Genomic DNA, 18,278 nt, shown 5'->3' with positions numbered 1-18,278 from the left:
CATAGAGTAGCGACAGATAATATACTATAACTGCTGCAATGCATATAGAGAGTGGAAAACCATGGAACTGTTAGCACTGAAGGAACAAATTAGCTGCCTTAGGCTGGATTCACACTTATACAGTGCAATGCGTCGAGCACTATCTTTTTTTCTATTGTCAGAATCCTCAGAAAAACCTGTATTCCAATGGGAACTTCGCCAGAGCTGCGACAGAGTCAATCACATCAATAGAGCCAGTAGTCATGGTGGACACAGTATGGCCTCCATCCTTGCAGTATTTGTCTTTTTCCAACATGAGGTTGTGTTGGGGTTCACATCTAAATATTATTTTGGGGGGATTCCAGAGGAAACCCTGATGTAGTGCTAGATGTCAAGCACCGTATTAGTGTGAACCTTGCCTAAAGGTACTGTCACACTCTGCAACTTTCCAACGATCACGACCAGCGATACGAACTGGCCGTGATCGTTGGAAAGTGGTTGTGTGGTCGCTGGAGAGCTGTCACACAGACCGCTCTCCAGCGACCAACGATGCCGAAGGCCCCGGGTAACCAGGGTAAACATCGGGTTACTAAGTGCAGGGCCGCGCTTAGTAACCCGATGTTTACCCTGGTTACCAGTGTAAAAGTAAAAAAACAAACAAACCGTACATACTCACATTCCGGTGTCCTTCAGGTCCCTTGCCGTCTGCTTCCCGCTCTGACTGAGTGCTGCCGTAAAGTGAAAGCAGATCACAGCGGTGACGTCACCGCTGTGCTCTGTACTGCCTTACGGCCGGGAGTCAGTCAGAGCGGGAAGCAGACGGCAAGGGACCTGACGGACACTGGAATGTGAGTATGTACGGTTTTTTTTTTTTTACTTTTACGCTGGTAACCAGGGTAAACATCGGGTTACTAAGCGCGGCCCTGCGCTTAGTAACCCGATGTTTACCCTGGTTACAAGCGAACGCATCGCTGGATCGCTGTCACACACAACGATCCAGCGATGACAGCGGGAGATCCAGCAACGAAATAAATTTCCAAACGATCTGCTACGACGTACGATTCTCAGCAGGGTCCCTGATCGCTGCTGCGTGTCAGACACAGCGATATCGTATGGATATCGCTGGAACGTCACAGATCGTACCGTCGTAGCGATCAAAGTGCCACTGTGTGACAGTACCCTTACTGGTACAATACTTTGTGATATATCTAGGTTTACAAGGAAATTATCTTAAACTCTGCAGGTAATGTCTGAACAATGGTAAAACCTTGTACCTGTATTACTCCACTCATACTGTTTAGACTGTAAGGTCTTATGGCCAGTATCCTTTTTGAATTTTCCCTATTCTTTTATCTTCTTTCATTATTTGTCTGTTAATTGGTTTAATGATTGAAATTTGCTGTGGAACATGTAGGAGTTGTAGATTTATACTATATTATATTATTTGTCTTTGAAAGGTGCCTCCTGGAGATGAAGTAGTGGTCACTTTACTTTGTGAATGGGCTGTTAGCTGCAAGCGGTCTGGAAAACACCGAGCCATGGTGGTGGCTAAGCTTCTTGAAAAGAGGCAGCTGGAAATCGAGGCGGAGGTGAGTGGTTTGCTGCTATGGACCTGGTGGTTAGGAGCACCCGGAATGACCTGATGAGTAAACTAGTAATCAGAACAAGTCTGGGAAAGTGGGAACTCTGCTGACCGCAAACCCTACTCCTATCACACACACTAGAAATAGCCGTGGAGCATACCTAACTCTCCCTAGATGCCTCTTCACAGCCTAAGAGCTAACTACCCCTAAAGATAGAAATAGAAGCCTAACCTTGCCTCAGAGAAATTCCCCAAAGGTAAAGGCAGACCCCCACATATATTGACTGTGAGTTAAGAGGAAAGTCACAAACACAGGAATGAAACAGGTTTTAGCATAGGAGGCCAGACTACACTAAATAGTCAGAGGATAGAAAAGGGAACTATGCGGTCAGCACAAAAGACTACAAAAAACCACGCAGAGTAAGCAAAAAGACTCCCCACACTGACTCATGGTGTGGAGGTGCCACTCTGCACCCCAGAGCTTCCAGCTAGCAAGGGAATATCATGATAGCAAGCTGGACTAGAAATTAGCAGTACTAAGAAATATATTCAGGAAGCAGTAACAACAAATGAGCTAGCAAAGACTTAGCTTCTGCTGGAGTAGACAGGTCCTCAGAGAAGTCCAAGAGAGATCTGAACCAATACTAAAACATTGACAGCTGGCATGAAGTAACGATCTGAGTGGAGTTAAATAGGGAAGCCAGCATAGCAATAAACGAGAGCAGCTGACAAAGCCAACCTCAGTGACCAGCAGTTCCGGTCAAAGCCACCAGAGGGAGTCCAAGAGCAGAACTAACCAAAGTACCATTCATGACCACAGGAGGGAGTCCGAGAACGGAATTCACAACAGTTTGCCTTGCTAGCTGGGCTCACCATGTTTCTACTTAGGGTATGTGTCCACATTCAGGATTACATCCGGATTAGCTGCGGACTGAATGCTGCGTACAGCTGCAGCATTCAACCCGCAGCGTCCAGATGTTACAGCATAGTGGAGGGGATTTTATGAAATCCCGTCTTCACTATGCGTGGTAACACGCAGCCGGCGGCCCTGCGTTTACGGACATGCGGCGCATCTTTTTAGAACGCAGCATGTCTGTTTACCTTGCGGCAACACTCCGTCGCCGCAAGGTAAATCACAGGGCCCTATGTACGGGGTGCGGAGATTCCGGATGTGTGCAATGAACACATCCGGAATCACCGCACGTACAGAAGGGGGCGGTGCTTTGGGCGAAGCGGGTTTTCAGCTCCATCCAAAGCGCCATCATTATGGACCATGGACACGCACCCTTAATACAAAGCAAGAGTCATGTAAAGCAAGCACATGTGTAAACACACAATGCAATGAGAATGTTCCACTGTATGAATTATAATATGATTTAGAGCATGTGCGCACAGAGGCTTTTTTTTTTTTTTAGGAGATTTTAGAGCATAGACCGATCAGAAATTGATCAGAAATTCTCCAAATGGTCCTCAAAAACTTGGAGATTCTGCTCAGTTTCTGATTCAAAAAGACCCTGTGTGCCGATAGACTTGAAGGGAGTCTGTCAGTAGGTTTTTGCTATGTAATCTGAGGACAGCATTAGGTATAGATTGAAGCACTGAATTCATCGATGTGTCACATGTCAGGCTGTGGGCTGTTGTCTACTTATTACTGAAGGTTTCATCACCTGGTGATTATCATTGCTGTGACTAGCTGACGCGCAGGAACTCGTCTAACTCCACTCCCTCCTATGATAAGCAGCTCGCTGTCAATTGATTGTGTACATACAGAGTCTGGTGTGGGCGGGGTTAGCTTTCTCAGCTCTGATGCATTGCTAAATCTAAAAACTCTGATTGTATCAGAACAGCTGCACACAGTAAACTAAGTGACACATCTTTGCATTCAGGTATTATTTGCTTACATTATGATGCTCTTAGATGAGGAGGAAAAAACCTGCTGACAGATTCTCTTTAAAATGTAATGAAAATGTGTGATGCGAATCCTGATTTAGTTTTTTTTAGAAAAAATGAACGTTTGCCCACTATACACCATGTGTCTCCATATGTAATGTATCATTGTTTTATGGAAACTTATTTCCACTGCAAATTATAATTATTAAAAAACAAACAAACAAGAAAGTAAACAGAAAACCTGTCCTCCTGCAAACAGGGTTGCCAACTTGACTTTTCATTTTTTCTGGAATATAAAAAAATCACGGACAGACAATATAATTAATGGCTAAATTGGAACACCATGATACATCATTATGATTTTAAGTGATACATGTCTACAGTCCAGAATTCCGATATGAGATATCAGATGCCTTCACTGTAAGCTGTAAAATGATAATTACAGTCAAAATGATCTGTAGGAGTTTCTGCAAACTAAAGGAAAACTCAATTTTGTTTATGGACAGGGCAAAAAAGTGTCCTCTTTTTATGGACTGTCCAAGAATTCCTAGTCAGTCTGTAACCCTGCCTGCAGTCAACACTAAACTACTTGGTTAAGTTTAAAACCTAATGCAGTAAACTAAATTATTTACTAGGGATGAGTGAGTGTGCTCGGTGATACTCGGCTATCACTTAAGTATCTGGGTGCTCGGATGTGCTCGGCACTCAATGAGCATTGGCTGATGCTCGGATTTGAAGCTTGAATCCCCACCCCATTGTTTGGCATCTACTGTATTACACAGCCAATAAGCATGCGTTTATTGCCTCACTGTCACTGAGATAGCCATCTTGGTTGTGTCATTACTGTGATTGGCTGGCCGCATTACCTCATCCAATGTTATAAAAGGACTGACGCCACTGCGCTTGGCTCACTGACACCATTGCACAGCTCAGGTACTGTTCTGATTGGAGGTAGAGAGCAGTTATCCAGTCTGTGTGTGCAGAGTTTAATGAATAAGAGTCCTCTTGTGTTGATACTGGTGCTGATGCTGAACCATCGTACTAACAGTCATTCTAAGTGCTAATCTTGTGCTTTGCTGTTTGTATCAGATACATTATGCATTTAGCCTACGGACAGTTGCAGGAGCAGGGAGAGTGACAGAATACAGCCTCTAGGCAGGGTTTAGGGCTTTGCAATCAAGTGCAAAGCCTTTATGAGTGTAGGAATACATTAACCACACTTTCAAAATATTTGAATTAGGATTGCCCGCTGGTGCCTTCAAGGGTCTATGGATGACTGTATCATCCGTCTTATAATTTTTCCCTGGCTTTGCACTTTGTGCAAAGCCTCAATGGGTGTGGGAGTACATCAACTACACTTTCAAAATATTTGAATGAGGCTCACCAATTGTTGCCTTCAAGGATCTGTGGATGATTAGATGACCCTCCTTATCATTTTTCCTTGGCTTTGCACTATGTGCAAAGTCTTTATGAGTGTAGGAGTACATCAATTACACTTTCAATATATTGGAATGAGGCTGCCAGATGTTGCCTTCAAAAGGTCTATGGAGGACTGAATGACCCTCATAATTTTTTTCTGGCGTTACACTGTGTGAAATGTCTTTGAGTGTAGAAGTGCCACAACTATATTTTTTTTATGAGGCACTCTATTTGGTTCTTTCAATTATGTATAAATTACTCGCCTTATATGTTTTTTCTGGCTTTGCACTGTGTGCAGAGCCTTTTGAGTGTAGGAATTCCACAGCTACACTTGGTTCACAATATTTGAATGAAGTACTACAGTTGATGCCTTCAAGGGTGTATGGATGACCCTGCTTCTAATTGTTGCCAGGCTTTGCACTGTGTGCAGAGCTTTTATGAGTGTAGAAGTATCACACCTATACTTTGTTCACAATATTTGAATGGGGCACTATAGTTTGTAGTTTAAAAAATTAGTTTTGGTTTACTGAAATTATTCCTTTTTAAGAAATTTTTGTCTTATATATAATAAGTTATACAGGAAAGAATGTTTCTTAACATTTTTGTAACTGTAAACTCCAATTTCTTGTCAGCTTGACACCATTGTTCTCAGCAGCAATCTGGGAGTCAGAGATGCCTCCAGGTGTCTTCCCCATGCTGTTCTCCTTCCATTCAGGCGCTTTTTCCATCGAGTTTAAAAATTTTCACTGCCTCCTTGTAGGGTCAACCGGAAAAATGCTCAGATTTCCCACTCATTACTCAAAATGAACATCCGAGCATTAGGAATTACTCAGTTTGAGTAACGAGCATCCGAGCATTTTAGTGCTCACTCATCCCTATTATTTACAAATAGATATTTTGTCATTTATAGACAGCCTGACTGGACATTCATGTTTCTTGAGCCATAGGTAGCATGAGTCAGACACTGGTGGTTACACTATTATGGCTACTATGTCTTACTCTGAAAATCTGCAGCGTTTCAGAGAAGCTGCATCCAAAAGGCATGTCCACTGTGGCTTCTCCCTACCCTAATCTCTTTCACTGACATGTCTCACCCTTTGTGTTTGACTAAAGGCCCCGTCACACACAGCGACGCTGCAGCGATACAGACAACGATGCTGATCGCTGCAGCGTCGCTGTTTTGTCTGTTATGGTTCTCAATGGCAAGAGAACATAGCCCAGCAAACATAAGTACTAGCTCTTGGAAGGATGGAAACTAAACTGACCATGAACTAAACCTGCCGCACAACTAACAGTAGCCGGGTAGCGTTGCCTACGTTTTTTATCCCTAGACGCCCAGCGCCGGCCGGAGGACTAACTAATCCTGGCAGAGGAAAATATAGTCCTGGCTCACCTCTAGAGAAATTTCCCCGATAGGCAGACAGAGGCCCCCACATATATTGGCGGTGATTTTAGATGAAATGACAAACGTAGTATGAAAATAGGTTTAGCAAAATTGAGGTCCGCTTACTAGATAGCAGGAAGACAGAAAGGGCACTTTCATGGTCAGCTGAAAACCCTATCAAAATACCATCCTGAAATTACTTTAAGACTCTAGTATTAACTCATAACATCAGAGTGGCAATTTCAGATCACAAGAGCTTTCCAGACACAGAAACGAAACTACAGCTGTGAACTGGAACAAAATGCAAAAACAAACGAGGACTAAAGTCCAACTTAGCTGGGAGTTGTCTAGCAGCAGGAACATGCACAGAAAGGCTTCTGATTACAATGCTGACCGGCATGGAAGTGACAGAGGAGCAAGGTTAAATAGCGACTCCCACATCCTGATGGAAACAGGTGAACAGAGGGGATGATGCACACCAGTTCAATTCCACCAGTGGCCACCGGGGGAGCCCAAAATCAAATTTCACAACAGTACCCCCCCCCTCAAGGAGGGGGCACCGAACCCTCACCAGAACCACCAGGGCGATCAGGATGAGCCCTATGAAAGGCACGGACCAGATCGGAGGCATGAACATCAGAGGCAGTCACCCAAGAATTATCCTCCTGACCGTATCCCTTCCATTTGACCAGATACTGGAGTTTCCGTCTGGAAACACGGGAGTCCAAGATTTTTTCCACAACGTACTCCAACTCGCCCTCAACCAACACCGGAGCAGGAGGCTCAACGGAAGGCACAACCGGTACCTCATACCTGCGCAACAATGACCGATGAAAAACATTATGAATAGAAAAAGATGCAGGGAGGTCCAAACGGAAGGACACAGGGTTAAGAATCTCCAATATCTTGTACGGGCCGATGAACCGAGGCTTAAACTTAGGAGAAGAAACCCTCATAGGGACAAAACGAGAAGACAACCACACCAAGTCCCCAACACAAAGCCGAGGACCAACCCGACGCCGGCGGTTGGCAAAAAGCTGAGTCTTCTCCTGGGACAACTTCAAATTGTCCACTACCTGCCCCCAAATCTGATGCAACCTCTCCACCACAGCATCCACTCCAGGACAATCCGAAGATTCCACCTGACCAGAAGAAAATCGAGGATGAAACCCCGAATTACAGAAAAAAGGAGACACCAAGGTGGCAGAGCTGGCCCGATTATTGAGGGCAAACTCCGCTAAAGGCAAAAAAGCAACCCAATCATCCTGATCTGCAGACACAAAACACCTCAAATATGTCTCCAAGGTCTGATTCGTCCGCTCGGTCTGGCCATTAGTCTGAGGATGGAAAGCAGACGAGAAAGACAAATCTATGCCCATCCTAGCACAGAATGCTCGCCAAAATCTAGACACGAACTGGGTTCCTCTGTCAGAAACGATATTCTCCGGAATACCATGCAAACGGACCACATTTTGAAAAAACAGAGGAACCAACTCGGAAGAAGAAGGCAACTTAGGCAGGGGAACCAAATGGACCATCTTAGAGAAACGGTCACACACCACCCAGATGACAGACATCTTCTGAGAAACAGGAAGATCCGAAATAAAATCCATCGAGATGTGCGTCCAGGGCCTCTTCGGGATAGGCAAGGGCAACAACAATCCACTAGCCCGAGAACAACAAGGCTTGGCCCGAGCACAAACGTCACAAGACTGCACAAAGCCTCGCACATCTCGAGACAGGGAAGGCCACCAGAAGGACCTTGCCACCAAATCCCTGGTACCAAAGATTCCAGGATGACCTGTCAACGCAGAAGAATGAACCTCAGAAATGACTTTACTGGTCCAATCATCAGGAACAAACAGTCTACCAGGTGGGCAACGATCAGGTCTATCCGCCTGAAACTCCTGCAAGGCCCGCCGCAGGTCTGGAGAAACGGCAGACAATATCACTCCATCCTTAAGGATACCTGTAGGTTCAGAGTTACCAGGGGAGTCAGGCTCAAAACTCCTAGAAAGGGCATCCGCCTTAACATTCTTAGAACCCGGCAGGTAGGACACCACAAAATTAAACCAAGAGAAAAACAACGACCAGCGTGCCTGTCTAGGATTCAGGCGTCTGGCGGACTCAAGATAAATTAGATTTTTGTGGTCAGTCAATACCACCACCTGATGTCTAGCCCCCTCAAGCCAATGACGCCACTCCTCAAAAGCCCACTTCATGGCCAAAAGCTCCCGATTACCAACATCATAATTCCGCTCGGCGGGCGAAAATTTACGCGAGAAAAAGGCACAAGGTCTCATCACGGAACAATCGGAACTTCTCTGCGACAAAACTGCCCCAGCTCCGATTTCAGAAGCGTCGACCTCAACCTGAAAAGGAAGAGCAACATCAGGCTGACGCAACACAGGGGCGGAAGAAAAGCGGCGCTTAAGCTCCCGAAAGGCCTCCACAGCAGCAGGGGACCAATCAGCAACATCAGCACCCTTCTTAGTCAAATCAGTCAATGGTTTAACAACATCAGAAAAACCAGCAATAAATCGACGATAAAAGTTAGCAAAGCCCAAAAATTTCTGAAGACTCTTAAGAGAAGAGGGTTGCGTCCAATCACAAATAGCCTGAACCTTGACAGGATCCATCTCGATGGAAGAGGGGGAAAAAATATATCCCAAAAAGGAAATCTTTTGAACCCCAAAAACGCACTTAGAACCCTTCACCCACAAGGAATTAGACCGCAAAACCTGAAAAACCCTCCTGCCCTGCTGGACATGAGAGTCCCAGTCATCCGAAAAAATCAAAATATCATCCAGATACACAATCATAAATTTATCCAAATAATCACGGAAAATGTCATGCATAAAGGACTGAAAGACTGAAGGGGCATTTGAAAGACCAAAAGGCATCACCAAATACTCAAAGTGGCCCTCGGGCGTATTAAATGCGGTCTTCCACTCATCCCCCTGCTTAATTCGCACCAAATTATACGCCCCACGGAGATCTATCTTAGAGAACCACTTGGCCCCCTTTATGCGAGCAAACAAATCAGTCAGCAGTGGCAACGGATATTGATATTTAACCGTGATTTTATTCAAAAGCCGATAATCAATACACGGTCTCAAAGAGCCATCTTTCTTAGCCACAAAGAAAAAACCGGCTCCTAAGGGAGATGACGAAGGACGAATATGTCCCTTTTCCAAGGACTCCTTTATATATTCTCGCATAGCAGCATGTTCAGGCACAGACAGATTAAATAAACGACCCTTAGGGTATTTACTACCCGGAATCAAATCTATGGCACAATCGCACTCCCGGTGCGGAGGTAATGAACCAAGCTTAGGTTCTTCAAAAACGTCACGAAATTCAGTCAAGAATTCAGGAATCTCAGAGGGAATAGATGATGAAATGGAAACCACAGGTACGTCCCCATGCGTCCCCTTACATCCCCAGCTTAACACAGACATAGCTTTCCAGTCAAGGACTGGGTTATGAGATTGCAGCCATGGCAATCCAAGCACCAACACATCATGTAGGTTATACAGCACAAGAAAGCGAATAATCTCCTGATGATCCGGATTAATCCGCATAGTTACTTGTGTCCAGTATTGTGGTTTATTACTAGCCAATGGGGTGGAGTCAATCCCCTTCAGGGGTATAGGAGTTTCAAGAGGCTCCAAATCATACCCACAGCGTTTGGCAAAGGACCAATCCATAAGACTCAAAGCGGCGCCAGAGTCGACATAGGCATCCGCGGTAATAGATGATAAAGAACAAATCAGGGTCACAGATAGAATAAACTTAGACTGTAAAGTGCCAATTGAAACAGACTTATCAAGCTTCTTAGTACGCTTAGAGCATGCTGATATAACATGAGTTGAATCACCGCAATAGAAGCACAACCCATTTTTTCGTCTTAAATTCTGCCGTTCACTTCTGGACAGAATTCTATCACATTGCATATTCTCTGGCGTCTTCTCAGTAGACACCGCCAAATGGTGCACAGGTTTGCGCTCCCGCAGACGCCTATCGATCTGGATAGCCATTGTCATGGACTCATTCAGACCCGCAGGCACAGGGAACCCCACCATAACATCCTTAATGGCATCAGAGAGACGCTCTCTGAAATTCGCCGCCAGGGCGCACTCATTCCACTGAGTAAGCACAGCCCATTTACGGAATTTCTGGCAGTATATTTCAGCTTCGTCTTGCCCCTGAGATAGGGACATCAAGGCCTTTTCCGCCTGAAGCTCTAACTGAGGTTCCTCATAAAGCAACCCCAAGGCCAGAAAAAACGCATCCACATTGAGCAACGCAGGATCCCCTGGAGCCAATGCAAAAGCCCAATCTTGAGGGTCGCCCCGGAGCAAGGAAATCACAATCCTGACCTGCTGAGCAGGATCTCCAGCAGAGCGAGATTTCAGGGACAAAAACAACTTGCAATTATTTTTAAAATTTTGAAAGCAAGATCTATTCCCCGAGAAAAATTCAGGCAAAGGAATTCTAGGTTCAGATATAGGAACATGAACAACAAAATCTTGTAAATTTTGAACTTTCGTGGTGAGATTATTCAAACCTGCAGCTAAACTCTGAATATCCATTTTAAACAGGTGAACACAGAGCCATTCCAGGATTAGAAGGAGAGAGAGAGAAAGGCTGCAATATAGGCAGACTAGCAAGAGATTCAATTACAAGCACACTCAGAACTGAAGGGAAGGGGAAAAAAAAAAAAAAAAATCTTCAGCAGACTTCTCTTTTCTCTCCTTTCTCTGTCAATTAATTTAACCCTTTTTGGCCGGTCAAACTGTTATGGTTCTCAATGGCAAGAGAACATAGCCCAGCAAACATAAGTACTAGCTCTTGGAAGGATGGAAACTAAACTGACCATGAACTAAACCTGCCGCACAACTAACAGTAGCCGGGTAGCGTTGCCTACGTTTTTTATCCCTAGACGCCCAGCGCCGGCCGGAGGACTAACTAATCCTGGCAGAGGAAAATATAGTCCTGGCTCACCTCTAGAGAAATTTCCCCGATAGGCAGACAGAGGCCCCCACATATATTGGCGGTGATTTTAGATGAAATGACAAACGTAGTATGAAAATAGGTTTAGCAAAATTGAGGTCCGCTTACTAGATAGCAGGAAGACAGAAAGGGCACTTTCATGGTCAGCTGAAAACCCTATCAAAATACCATCCTGAAATTACTTTAAGACTCTAGTATTAACTCATAACATCAGAGTGGCAATTTCAGATCACAAGAGCTTTCCAGACACAGAAACGAAACTACAGCTGTGAACTGGAACAAAATGCAAAAACAAACGAGGACAAAAGTCCAACTTAGCTGGGAGTTGTCTAGCAGCAGGAACATGCACAGAAAGGCTTCTGATTACAATGCTGACCGGCATGGAAGTGACAGAGGAGCAAGGTTAAATAGCGACTCCCACATCCTGATGGAAACAGGTGAACAGAGGGGATGATGCACACCAGTTCAATTCCACCAGTGGCCACTGGGGGAGCCCAAAATCCAATTTCACAACATTTGTCGCTGTGTGGTCGCTGGGGAGCTGTCACACAGACCGCTCTCCAGCGACCAACGATGCCGGTCCCCGGGTAACCAGGGTAAACATCAGGTTACTAAGCGCAGGGCCGCGCTTAGTAACCCGATGTTTACCCTGGTTACCAGCGTAAAAGTAAAAAAAACCAAACACTACATACTTACATTCCGGTGTCTGTCCCCCGGCGTCCGCTTCTCTGCATTGTGTAAGCACAGCGGCCGGAAAGCACAGCGGTGACGTCACCGCTGTGCTGTGTTTTCCGGCTGGCTCACAGTGCAGAGAAGCACAGCGCCGGGGGACAGACACCGAAATGTAAGTATGTAGTGTTTGTTTTTTTTACTTTTACGCTGGTAACCAGGGTAAACATCGGGTTACTAAGTGCGGCCCTGCGCTTAGTAACCCGATGTTTACCCTGGTTACCAGTGAAGACATCGCTGGATCGGTGTCACACACACCGATTCAGCGATGTCAGCGGGACCTCAACGACCAAAAAAAGGTCCAGGCCATTCCAACACGACCAGCGATCTCGCAGCAGGGGCCTGGTCGCTGGTACGTGTCACACATAGCGAGATCGCTACTGAGGTCGCTGTTGCGTCACAAAACTTGTGACTCAGCAGCGATCTCGCTAGCGATCTCGCTATGTGAGACGGGGCCTTAAGGAAAGAGCTGTCTGAATAAGGGAGTGAGGTGTGGTTTAGCTACCGGGGACCGACCTCTGGATCTAGTCATCCAAACTTCGTGCTCCACAGATGGCTTTTCAATGTAGGTTTTCAAAGCTTAATTCTATCATCATGTGTCATGAAAACAATATTGGCTGATCTTTTAAAGAGAATCTGTCTGCACGATTATGTAATGTAAAGTAAAGACAAGGCTGTAATGGCACTGTGATACTGATTACATTGGTACCTTTGGTGAAGAAATCTTCTTTATTGTTCTTAAATCACCATTTGAAGTTTTCTGCTAATTAGAAGTCGTTGCACAGGGGCTGGACTCTACATGGGGTCTTCTCCCCCCTGTTTTCAATTACCTGGCCCCTCTGCCTGATTTCTTCACCAAAGGTATCAATGCAGTCTGTATTACAGTGTCATTCCAGCCATGTCTTAACATTACGAAATCGTGCCAACAGCTTTTCTTTCAAGGCCATCAATATGCGATTGCTGAGCATCTGACCTCATTCTGTCCTTCATCTGGCTGAATAAAGGAGCCATGACTCTCTCTGGGACCGTGCTACTGACCTGCACTTCCTGTGGAGTAAGCAACCCCTTGTTTCCGCTACAGATAAACCATCAATACATACTTTATTGCCATGGCCATGTGGTGAATTTACAATACCCAGAAATGTAAGATTGTATTAGCACCAATTCATATAACCACACAATTATATTTTATCATCATCCCTTGACTTTATATTTTTTAAAAACTAAATATTTAATAAAATTAAAAATAAAGACAAATTACTTATTCATTTTCTCTTTGCACTTCCTAAACTCATTAGATATGAGTGTAATATTATTCCTGCATTTAAGCTCCTAGTAGGAGTTTGTTTTTACTGTTTTATGCAGTAAAGAAAACTATTTGTCACTTTAATCCCAAACATCTTTGTAAAAATGATGCTTTGTGATACAGGAAGCCATAGAAAGGTCCTTTCTGAGTGACTTTGGGAACTCATCGAAGCTCAGTCTAAAATAATCACTCTTTAATCTACCGTGTGAGCACTGTAACTTCTTTTTCTAATGCTCTGCTTCATGGGGAGTTTTCAGTATCTGAACATTCCCATGTTATAAAGTAATGGTGTATTAATTGGATTTGTTATTTCTCCATGATCAGTGGGGTCTGACACATGGGAACCTCAGAAGCTTGAGAATGCGTCAGCAAGTGGGCTGGTTTAACACAGCAACCTCTTCTTTGTCTACAGAAATAGTGGATTTTCCAAATGTCAAACCTCAACTAATAAAATAATGGTATATCCTTGCAAAATACCGTCACTTTATATAATAAGAGAAACCCTTTAAATTACCTGTTTTTGGATTAATTGCTGAAAACATATAGATGATCATGTTCAGTGTTATATTAGAAATGATGGAATGAGCTACTGCTCATAACTAGAGATGGGCAAACCCGAATGGTAAAATTTGAGGTCCATACTGGACACCTAGTGCCGGGCACAGACCATGAACATGGACTTCTCCAGGAAGTCTGTGCTACTGATCAGGTTTGGCAGCCCAAGCAAAGCTTGTTGAAAGGCTACAAAGCCAAGCAACAAGCTTTTCCTATGTGGGCACTATATTGACCTGGCCTTGATTGGTCAGACCATATAAAAATAAAATAAAAAAAAGACATGGGGTCACCTCTATTCTTGATAACCAGTGCAGCTAAAGCTGACAGTTGTCAGCTTTATCTTGGCTGGTTATTGAAAATAGAGGCGTCAACACGCCATTTAAATTAATAATTTCTCAAAATGACGTGGGGTCGCCCCATTTTTTATAACAATGCAAGCTAAAGCAGACAGCTGGGGGCTGGTACTCTCAGGCTGATAAGAGGCTATGGATATTGGCCCTCCCCAGCCTAATAATTAGCAGCCCACGGCCACCCCAAAAAAGACACATCCTCTAGATGCGTCAATTCTGGCACTTTGCCTGGCTCTTCCCACTTGCCCTGGTGCGTTGTGAAGTGGGGGAATAGTTTTGGGATTGACATCAGCTGTTTTATGTCAGCTGACACCAAGCCCAGGGTTCGTAATGGAGAGACATCTATAAGACACCCCTATAACTAACATGGTTATCAAAAGAAAGAAAGATACACACACACACACACAGTCCTTTAAGTGTGATCTAATCTGCATGTGGCCCTCTCATTTTTGATAACCAGCGAAGCTAAAGCAGAAAACTGGGAGCTGATAATCTCAGGCGGGGAAGGGTCCATGGATATTGCCCCCCAGCCTAAAAATAGCAGCCCGCAGCTACCCTAGAAATGGTGCAACCATTGGATGCGCCAATTTTTGTGCTTTGCTCAGCTCTTCCCGCTTGCCCTCATGTGTTAGCAAGCGGGGTAATATTTTGGGGTTGATGTCAGCTTTTTAATGTCAGCTGACATCAAGCCCAAGGGTTAGTAATGGAGAAATGTCTCTCAGACACCCCCATTGCTAATAAAGTAATCAAAAAATTAATAAGGACACACACAGAAAAAAGTCCTTTAATTGAACAAACACTCCTGGACAATGACTCTCTTTTTCTCCCATTTATTAAGATAAAAATAAAAATAAATCAAAGTAATCCTCACCTGTCCGCCAATAATCCATAATACTGATGTACTATCATGAGCGCCAACTCTGCTACATCTGGTTGGATTCCTGAGCGGCGACATCACTAATGTTTCCGCTCAGCTTGGTAACCAGATGACACTGAGCTGAGTGTGAAAACATATGGCTGTGTGTGACCAGTGGTAACCTTAATGACATCACCGCTGGTCACATGCAGCTGCATTTTCATGTTTAGCTCAGTGTCAGTTGGTTGCCTGGTTGAGCAGTCAAGGGCCTAATGACACTGCTCAGAAATGCAACTAGATGTAGCAGAGTTGGGCATCATCATGGAACATCAGCATTTTGGATTATTGGCTGACGGGTGAGTAGATTTTTTATTACTACATTAATAAATGCTTAAAAGAGGGTAATTTTCCAGGAGTGTTTTGTTCAATTAAAGGAGTTTGTTTTTTTCTCTGTGTTTCCTACTTTTGATAATAGGGTTAGGGTTACAAAGCTATAAACATAAGGATGAATGACCTCGGGGAGATCAAAACATCCAACACCGCGGAGACACCATCACGTGTTTCTCAACGCAGTGATCCAGAACACTGCCCCTATCCCTTATGGGAAATATGCAAATGCATGTAGAAAATCCGCAGAGACACCATCACGTGTTTCTCAACACAAGCAATGAATAGCCAGGTCTTTCACCGGGAAGGAACAACCATGGGAAGGGCAGCATCCAATAAAGGAAAACCACCTATGCCAAAACATGGTATCCATCCACAGACAGCTGTTTCGGGGTATTTGCCCCTCATCAGTGTGGAGTAGGAAACTGGCTATTAGGAGCAGTGCCTAGTAAAAAGACTATAAACATAAGGATGAATGACCTCGGGGAGATCAAAACATCCAACACCGCAGAGACACCATCACGTGTTTCTCAACGCAGTGATCCAGAACACTGCCCCCATCCTTTATGGGAAATATGGAAATGCATGTAGAAAAGCCGCAGAGACACCATGACGTGTTTCTCAACGCAAGCAATGAATAGCCAGGTCTTTCACCACACTCCACACTGATGAGGGGCAAATACCCCGAAACAGCTGTCTGTGGATGGACACCATGTTTTGGCATAGGTGTTTTTCCTTTATTGGATGCTGCCCTTCCCGTGGTTGTTCCTTCCCGGTGAAAGACCTGGCTATTCATTGCTTGCATTGAGAAACACGTGATGGTGTCTCCACGGCTTTTCTACATGCATTTGCATATTTCCCATAAGGGATGGGGGCAGTGTTCTGGATCACTGCGTTGAGAAACACGTGATGATGTCTCCGCGGTGTTGGATGTTTTGATCTCCTAGAGGTCATTCATCCTTATGTTTATAGTCTTTTTACTAGGCACTGGTCCTAATAGCCAGTTTCCTACTCCACACTGATGAGAGGGGGCTATTCATTGCTTGCGTTGAGAAACACGCGATGGTGTCTCCGTGGCTTTTCTACATGCAGGGTTACAAAGCTGACATGATCCCCAAAATAATTTCCCAACTGGCCAACACACTAGAGCACGTGGGGAGATCTGAGGCTAAATGCCAGAATTGGAACATCTATTGGATGTGGCATTTCTGGGGTAGCTGAGGGCTGATGTTTGAGGGGGCCAATATCCATCACCCCTTCCCAGCCTGTTAATATCAATGGGCAGCTATCTGTTAAGCCTTTGCTGGTTATTAAATATAAGGGGAATCCCATGTCACTTTTTTGGGGTTCCCCAATTTTAATAACCAGTAAAGGCTATGCTGTGAACTGATATTAATAGGCTGGGAACCCTTATGGATATTGACCCTTCCCATAATAATAACACCCTGCTGTCCACTTTCACTCAGCTGGTTAGTAAAAATAAAGGGGACTCTACGCCATTTTTTTCTTTTATTTATTAGCTAAATACATGTACAGTAAAATACACATGCACTGCACTTATTATCTCATTGACATATTTATTACTATGGACAGGCGCCGGCTGGTGAATACTCTCATCATCATATGGCTGCTCTTGCTGCTATCAGCGAGAACAGACAAACGCTGATGAGAGTTGTTCACATGTTAAGGATTTGGTCAGTATTTTATATCAGTATTTGTAAGTCAAAACCAGGAGTGAGTGAAAAATGCAGAAGTGGTGCAAGTGATTCTATTATACTTTCCCTTTGATTGTTCCTCTTCTGGTTTTGGCTTACAAATACTGATATACAATACTGACCAAATACTGTACGTGTGAACATGGCCTAAAGGGGTTTTCTAGGTGTCAATTGAATTTCTGCAGTCACTATGTGATTACAAAGTGCTGAATCCTTACTGCATGCACAGTCAAGATTCTACAGGATGGGCCATGTATATGGATACACCTAAATAAAATGGAAATCGTTAGGCTACTTTCACACTAGCGTTTTTCTGCGGACGTCTAAAAGCGTCGTTTTGTGAAAAAAACGCATCCTGCAAAATCTCCCACAGGATGCGTTTTTTTCCCATAGACTTGTATTGGCGACGCATCGCGACGCATTGTCATGCGTTGTGTACGTCGTGCAACGGTTGAGTCGAAAATTGGCGACACGTCGTCTGGAAAAAACGTTGATTGTAACGTTTTTTGTCTGCGCCGGGAAAACGTGTTGCAACGCATCCTGCGGCATGCGTCGTTGGCTAGAATGGAAGCCTATGGGCGCAGGATGCGACGGAATGCAGCGCTGCAATGCGTTTTTTTACACTGAGCATGCTCAGAAGCAGGATTTTGTTGCCAATTCACCAGACACCCCCTAATCTATATAACCAGGCCTGGGCCTTCAACTCCAAACATGCCAGCTACTTTTGAAGAAGCAAGAAGCCTGCCAGCAAGACTCCAAGACTCCAGCCTGAAGACAGCCTGCCAGCATCTGCCCAGCCTGCCAGCACAGCCTGAAGACAGCCTGCCAGCATCTACCCAGCCTGCCAGCATCTGCCCAGCCTGCCAGCATCTGCCCAGCCTGCGAGCTACAGAACCTCAAGCTGCAGCCTTCCAGCCATTGTGAGTACTAAAACTGCCATTTTTGTGTGCGTCTGTGTGTGTCTGTGTGCGTGTGCATGTGTTTGTGTCTGTATGGTGTACTACTGGATACAGCCAGAGCTAAACCTGAATACAGCAGAGGCCTGCCATCGTCCTTCAACAGCCAGCGTCAGATTCCAGCTCCAGCACGAGGCCTTCCACTGTGAAGACA

General features: G+C 44.7%; 1 protein-coding gene across 1 annotated transcript in view; it reads left to right on the top strand.

Moving 5' to 3' along the window:
- The window catches only part of MED12L (mediator complex subunit 12L), a 995,158-nt gene that overhangs the window by 114,417 nt on the left and 862,463 nt on the right, over positions 1-18,278 (top strand). Inside the window, exon 12 of the mRNA XM_077290760.1 lies at positions 1,437-1,568. Within this exon, the coding sequence (XP_077146875.1) occupies positions 1,437-1,568 (132 nt within the window). The remainder of the gene's footprint in view (positions 1-1,436; positions 1,569-18,278) is intronic.

Source organism: Ranitomeya variabilis, chromosome 2 (genome assembly GCF_051348905.1).
Source record: "Ranitomeya variabilis isolate aRanVar5 chromosome 2, aRanVar5.hap1, whole genome shotgun sequence".
In the NCBI taxonomy this organism is placed as follows: Eukaryota; Metazoa; Chordata; class Amphibia; order Anura; family Dendrobatidae; genus Ranitomeya; species Ranitomeya variabilis.
This window is presented reverse-complemented; position numbering and strand designations above follow the sequence as displayed.